This window comes from Saccostrea cucullata, unplaced genomic scaffold (genome assembly GCF_032062105.1).
Source record: "Saccostrea cucullata isolate Sc308-1 unplaced genomic scaffold, CSIRO_AGI_Scuc_v1 ctg17498, whole genome shotgun sequence".
NCBI lineage: Eukaryota > Metazoa > Mollusca > Bivalvia > Ostreida > Ostreidae > Saccostrea > Saccostrea cuccullata.
This window is the reverse complement of record NW_026934229.1, coordinates 1-7,500: the sequence shown is the minus strand read 5'-3', so window position 1 is coordinate 7,500 and position 7,500 is coordinate 1. Positions and strand designations below refer to the sequence as shown.

The 7,500-nt window shown below is 36.4% G+C and overlaps 2 protein-coding genes across 2 annotated transcripts in view; one reads left to right on the top strand and one right to left on the bottom strand.

The window, feature by feature from the left end:
• LOC134240235 (F-box/LRR-repeat protein 15-like) overlaps positions 1–3,955 on the bottom strand; it is a gene marked incomplete at its 3' end in the record, with an annotated part of 4,650 nt that extends 695 nt beyond the window's left edge. Inside the window, exons 1-3 of the mRNA XM_062722328.1 lie at positions 3,832–3,955; positions 855–1,013; positions 374–518 (exon numbers count right to left, since the gene is read on the bottom strand). Of these exons, the coding sequence (XP_062578312.1) occupies positions 374–518; positions 855–1,013; positions 3,832–3,950 (423 nt within the window). The remainder of the gene's footprint in view (positions 1–373; positions 519–854; positions 1,014–3,831) is intronic.
• An 812-nt stretch (positions 3,956–4,767) lies between these two features.
• On the top strand, positions 4,768–6,219 carry LOC134240236 (transmembrane protein 267-like). Its single transcript, XM_062722329.1, has 2 exons — positions 4,768–5,049; positions 5,818–6,219. The coding sequence occupies exons 1-2, from the start codon at positions 4,780–4,782 to the stop codon at positions 6,175–6,177; spliced, it is 630 nt and encodes a 209-aa protein (XP_062578313.1). The 5' UTR covers positions 4,768–4,779; the 3' UTR covers positions 6,178–6,219.
• Positions 6,220–7,500: the final 1,281 nt, after the last annotated feature.

The window sequence follows — 7,500 nt, the reverse complement described above, 5'->3', positions numbered from 1 at the left end:
GTCCACGTTTTGCTCTGGAAAACCTGACATATGTATCTCAACAAAAAGTAAAATAGAAGGTGAACAAAGCCACTATGTAACAATTGAAAGATTCTGTGAATTCAACATATAATTAAATCTCATTCCTTGGTATAAGAGGTGTTTCAGAAAAGATATGGGTACCCCAAAGCATAACAGACAAGAGATTACAGACAGACGGGCAGTGTCCACGTTTTGCTCTGGGAAACCCAAAATATGTGTCTGAAAAAAAAGTAAAATAGAGGGTGCACAAAACAAAAGCAGTATGTAACAAAGATATACATGTATACCCACTTTTCAAGTGTTGGGGAGAGGGCGGTTATAAGAGCTAGGGGGTATAATGAATCATTCTTACATGAACAATGTCATCGTCCACTGTTGTACACTCCTCTACAGAAATCGAGGTCAGGTTGACCCCCATCCTGTCCATCAGCACAAAGAAGTCCCCCAGCATCAGCTGATTGCACTGCTTAAGGTCAAGGCCACACAGATGCTTACAGCTGATATATAAAAAAAATAATCATTACAATGCATGGTTTTTTAGACAATATTTATTCTAAGTATTTTAAATAAACAGAAATCAAAGTTGCACTATGATTGTTTTTTTTTCATTTATCATTTATCTATTCATCCTTCATTCAATCATTTCTTTGTTGGTTTTTTATTATTATTTTTTTTTTATATATTAATATTTATTCATTTTTTTTTTTGGTAGGAAGACAGACAGATCAAATTATATCCCATTCCCAAATTCCCAATATATTTTGGTTCAGAGCATATTTTTTTTGTTTTATTTATATTCAGTAACAGCAGAAAATAAAAGTAAAAATACTTACTGAGGAAAAATCTTGATGAAATTGGATGGTTTGATCTGTGTACAGTTAGCTAACTTGAGTTGGTGTATGTGTGGTGATGCCAGGCCAGCTAGCATCTCATTGGTCAGCTTCCTGGGATAGAACTTAACCATGTGACTAAGTATGTCCTCTGTGACTGCACTGAAGTGAAAGAAAAACTTATTTGAATTAATATTTGTCTTAATTTTTGTATGATCTCCCCAAACGAAATGTTTCCAATGCTTCCTTGTTAATAATAGTTGCATTATCATTCAATGTCTTTTTTGTCAATTAAAAAAAAAGATGACATACAAGGCAAGGTCATCATAATATGCAAGATTGTTGCCCTCTGGTTGAAAAAAAAATTTGATGTACATTATAAACCATGCAGAGAGAAACAGATCCAAACATTATACAGGTAAGTAAAACCTGGAGATTTTTAGAATTAATGCCTAGAGTCCCTCGTGGTGCAGCATAAAAAGATGATTTAGCTAAAGAGGATTGTTTTTATTAAAAAAATCTTGCAAATGTGTAAAACTAGTTATACATGTATTGGCCAAATGAGAAAACTTCTGAATGGTTAAAAAAATATGTCCTTGTGGATCATGTGGATACAAAAAGTATTGAGTCCGGCCATTTTCAGGGAGAGGTCAAACTAACACTTTTTTTAAAAATAAAGTTCAACTGTGAAGTTATAACGTCACCCGCATAGTGGTTAGAGCAATCTGCTCTAGAGTCAAGGAGTAAAGAGTTGATCTTAACGAGGCCGAGTCTAATTCGAGTGCGCATCACTTTGTGCAGCTTTTTAATTTCATGCAGTCATTTGTGTGGCAGTACACCTTTGAAAATTATTTTAATTTTAATACAAAATTAACATTATTTGTAACTCCTACTGATCTGAAAATGTGATTTTACGACAATAATTGGAGAGAGAACCTTGAAATGGCTCTAACAACGTCACCATTTTCGGATTTTGTAAGCAATGCATGACGCTGAAGAATGACGCATGACTTGCTTGTATGTTCAAGACGTCCGTGGATATTATACTAACAAGAGGCCCATGGGCCACATCGCTCACCTGAGAAGCTTTGACCATTCTGTTCTTTACCAGACTTCCCCCTTTTAATACATATTGCGACCTCACCCTACCCCACTGATCATGATTTAGACAATTTGAAATCTACAATACCCCAGGATGCTTCGATGTGCACATAAATTTCAGCTTTTCTAGCCCAGTGGTTCTTGAGAAGAAGATTTTCAAAGAATTTTCCTATATATTTCTATGTAAAAATTTGATTCCCCATTGTGGCCCCGCCCTATCCCCGGGGGTCATGATTTGAATAATTTAGAATCTACACTACCCCAGGATGCTTCCACATAAGTTTCAGCTTTTCTGGCCCAGTGGTTCTTGAGAAGATTTTCAAAGAATTTTCCTATATATTTCTATGTAAAATTTTGATTCCCCATTGTGGCCCCACCCTACCCCCGGGGGTCATGATTTGAACAATTTAAAATCTACACTACCCCAGGATGCTTCCACATAAGTTTCAGCTTTTCTGGCCCAGTGGTTCTTGAGAAGAAGATTTTCAAAGAATTTTCCTATATATTTCTATGTAAAACTTTGATTCCCCATTGTGGCCCCGCCCTACCCCCGGGGGTCACGATTTGAACAATTTAGAATCTACACTACCCCAGGATGCTTCCACATAAGTTTCAGCTTTTCTGGCCCAGTGGTTCTTGAGAAGAAGATTTTCAAAGAATTTTCCTATATATTTCTATGTAAAACTTTGATTCCCCATTGTGGCCCCGCCCTACCCCCGGGGGTCATGATTTGAACAATTTAGAATCTACACTACACCAGGATGCTTCCACATAAGTTTCAGCTTTTCTGGCCCAGTGGTTCTAGAGAAGAAGATTTTCAAAGAATTTTCCTATATATTTCTATGTAAAACTTTGATTCCCCATTGTGGCCCCGCCCTACCCCCGGGGGTCATGATTTGAACAATTTAGAATCTACACTACCCTACAATGCTTCCACATAAGTTTCAGCTTTTCTGGCCCAGTGGTTCTTGAGAAGAAGATTTTTTAATGACCCCTTCCTATTTTTGTCTTTTCTTGATTATCTCCCCTTGTGAGGGAACTTGGTCCTTCATTTTAACAATTTAAATTCCCCTTCACCCAAGGATGCTTTGTACCAAGTTTGGTCAAAATTGGCCCAGTGGTTCTTGAGAAGAAGTCGAAAATGTGAAAAGTTTACAGACAGACAGACGGACAGACGGACAGACAGATGGACAGACGGACGGACGACGGACAAAATGTGATCAGAAAAGCTCACTTGAGCCTTCGGCTCAGGTGAGCTAAAAACTGATGACATAACTTCCCAAGAAACATACTAGCAATCTAAAAATTGCTATTTTTGCCGAAAAAAAGTATGCGCCGATAATTCATCTGCAAAGATATGTATTTATACCGTATATTGCAATTTCAGTGGTATTGAGCTTCGAAAAAATAAACTTAGTTATTACTGTGTACTACCTAGACCAACCTAGATGGTGAACATTTTTGAAATTTCACAATTTGGTGACTTTTTACATTAATTTTCATTCACTTGAATGAAAAAGAAATCCTTAGGGCAGAAGTAAAAAAAATATGGAAAAAATGCAATAATTTGGCAATTTAAATAAATGATTAGACTCGTCCTTGTTAAAGTCACGAGCTCGAATCCCACAGTGGGATGTGGAGACTGGTCCTTCGATTGAGACCATATAAACCGAGGCCCTGTGTTGTATTACAGGTGCTGGCACGTAAAAGAGCCCTCTCTGCTCAATGCCTGAGTGCGGAGCATGGGACAAAATGTACAGCTCTCCATCGGCAACTGGTAGCGTTTCCATAAGAGAGAAAAATTCTCGAGAGGGACATTAAACAACATACAAACAAACAAAATCAACAATTACAATATTCAATTTTTAACTAAATTTACCCGTGGCACACCGTCTTCAGGAAATTAGTGACATCCTTTCCTTCTGTTAGATCAAGCAGACTCTGAACACAGACAAGTCTAGCAATGAGCTGTAGAGACAACGGTTCTGGCATGCTCATCCTATATCAATGTGTTGGACAGTTGAGTTGATAAAGAATCTGACAGTGACAACTACACTTCTGGTTCAAACAAATTCATATTTAGGAACCATGGTGAGGCCTCTTTGTTTTGTAGTTAGTTGTTCAAAAATGTTACAAATCATCGCACACTCTTTAACAATCCCCATTAGAACGTTTACATACAATCACGATGAAGTTTTTCCTTCATTTCTTGTTGACTTTCACAACGAAAATTATTTAAGTGATTTCCGAGCTCGATTTTTAAAACAGCTCCTTAAGAGATTATTTTTAAAGTTTTACTATCATAGATGAGTGTTTTACTGTATTTTCGGAAAAAATGCCGAAAACTTGATTCAAAAGGCAAAGAAGTGTTAACCAGCTCAAAGCATTTAAAAGAACTAGCGCAAAATACTGATTATTGATTTTATCGGGATCGACCTCAATAAAATTATTTTGATGTAAACAAATTCCTTCCAGTCCACCTGTCACACACACAGCTGGTGTTTTATACGTGTACCAAATTATTGTCGTGTAAGTATTGTTTAACTTTTAAAAGCATAACTTTGCAAAAAAAGTCATAGAATAGATTAGGAATATAATACATTCGGAATATAATACATTCGGAATACAATACATGCATGTATTTGAAATGATTGTCTTGCTCTAGATTTATAGCATTATGATTAGCAGTTATTTACATGCATCTGTCATCTATAGTACTATTCTAGCATGCCTTTCTGTCAAATTGAAACAGATGATAAAGATCTATTTCAGTTTCTATTTATATTTATGTAAAATGTGATTCTTTCAGACATTGAAAAAAGACTGAATGTTCGGCCATGTTATCCTGTATGAGTTAGCTCTACTCTTCACTTGTTTTTTGGGTGACTTTCTTCCCTCCACTGTAAAAAGCACCCATGGAAACCTGCCAAGAGCTTTAATTGACAGTTCTACACACTGGGGCGTGGCCTTTTTCTCATGGGCAATCATTGTTCAGGCAAAGAACTATAAAGAATTTGCTGAATGTCTGTTGTGTGGACTCCTTGCCATGGGGATTGATGCTGACCATTTCATAGCCGCCAGGTCCTTGTCTCTCCAGGTAAGTACATGTTATATTCAATTCTAATTAAGTAAAGTATTTGACTATGTACAAGTTTTTCCTCAAGAATTGAAAGAAAAGAGGGATGTTTAAAAAGTAGAAGGGATTCTGGGGGTTCCTCGGCCAATGAGAAGTTAAGATAGGAATACCCCAAAAAACATGGGAATTACATCATAATGGGTGAAGATGGGGAAATTCCCCATTTCTCAGGACTAAGGGACAGCCATGCAGTGCAAGGAGCGGACAATTCCTTGGTTATCAGTGTAATTTGTCATATCCTTTAAGTAAACAATATATTTTACAGTCATGGATAATGAACATCACTTTGCTATAAGTGTCAATTTTTTATATTAAGCATGTTTGCTATAACCATTTTTTACTATATACATATAACATCAAAAAGAATTATATAATTATAGACTTACATGATTTGTATAGAATGTTACTGAGAAAAATGAACATTTTTGTGAAAACATATCTCCCATTAATCTCGACATAGACTTGATAAAGAAATATCCATCAGAGCGCGGTACAGTTTACTGTTAACAATTTTAGTTTCATAATCTGTGCAATGTAACCAAAATTTGAAGTGCATGATAAAAGGCAATTTATGTTTATACTGATTGTGTATATTTGATTGAAAATATTGATTATTTTGTCATGTTTCATCATAAAACAACAGTTACAACTCATATCACCTCTAAATGAATAAAGAAAAGTGTTAATATTTTTTTTTGAAATGTATAATTATTTTAATTTGTATTTCAGGCAGCATTGTCACTGAGTTCACGACCTTTCCTCCATTCAACAACCTTGACCCTTTCCATATCTTTCATTATCTTCATAACTGGACACATTCTAAACAAGGGGTGGATCAAGCTTCTCTCTGTGATGTGTTTCATAGCCTGGACATCTCACCACATTAGGGATGGAAGTAGACGAGGCCTCTGGTTTTCTCCCATTGGATCCACCCCTCCTATTCCTCATAATCTTTATGTTATTTTGACACTTTTATTGCCTCTACTGGTGACATTTCTTCTCAAATTATTCAATGCTGATTTCATGAGATCTGATTTACACAGACAATTGTTTGTAGAAGCCAAATCTAAGAATGTGCTTCCTATATGATGAAAGATTTAATTGAAATAAAAAAGTATAACATCTACAAAACAGATCCCTTACCGAAAATATTGCCTTCCTGCAAATATTTGCTGCAAGTCTGCAGCAAACATTGCTGCAAGCTTGCAGCAGACATTGCTGCAAGCTTGCGGCAATGTAGCCAAAGAAAGCATGACAGTCTATACGGAGCCTTGGTGTTTGCAGCAAGTTAGCGGCAAGTCTGCAGCAAGCTTGCTGCAAACATTTTACCATGCAAATGAGGTTTGCTGCAAGTCTGCAGCAAACATTGGATTTTCCAAATAAGGGAACCTTGCTGCAAGCTTGCGGCAAACATTGCTGCAAGCCTGCCGCAAACATTGCTGCAAGCTTGCGGCAAACATTGCTGCAAGCCTGCCGCAAACATTGCAGCAAGCTTGCAGCAAACATTGCTGCTAACTTGCAGCAAACAATTTCCTTATGGTTTTGGCACATTGCTTTGTACAAGCAGCAAGTTCACAGAAAGCCTTTGTACTGACCTAAATCTGTTAAGGCTAGAGAAAATCCACCACATGTTTCTGAAATGATGCAGTTTTATGAAGTTATGATAGGCCCTCTTTACGTTCCTAGACAAAGTTTTCATACCTTTTTAAAATGAAAGTGCATGATAGCTTTTTATATGAACAGAACTTTACATTTAATTTTTAATGAATATTTTTGTGATTACACATTTACTAATTAATTTGATAACATTTAACTGATTTGGGTCCATTAATACTTTTAAGAAGTGTACATATGTGCTATCAAAAAGAGGACTGAAATTCATAAGAAACGGATTTAGATTTGACCTAGCATTTACACCAGTTACTCAAATGTGCTTTTAAGAAATATTCTTTCAAATATCAAAATAAATCAAATCATTTCTTACCAATTAGATGTCATTGATAGAATGAACACCTACATCCAGAGTTTGGCACTTTTAATCATTCAAATCGATGTATATTCCTACCAAAATACTGAAACATGTACAACTTCAATTCCAACATTTCAAAATGGCCAGTTTTGTGTTGACCCAGTACAATCTGCGTTTCATTGGCTGATTTGACTTGTTTACTGTTCTTGCGAACTTCCTGCAAACATTTGAATTGTGAAAAGTTTCCTGCGAACTTCCTGCGAACATTAAATTGGCGTGTATGTTTCTTGCAATGTTCCTGCAAACATGTTGGGTTCCTGCGAATTTGCTGCAAGCTTGCAGCAATTGCTGCAATGTTTGCCGCAAGATCGCAGCTAGCGGCAATCATCTGCGAACAAGAAAATTTTCTTCCTGCGAACAATTTTGTTTGCTGCAAGCTTGCA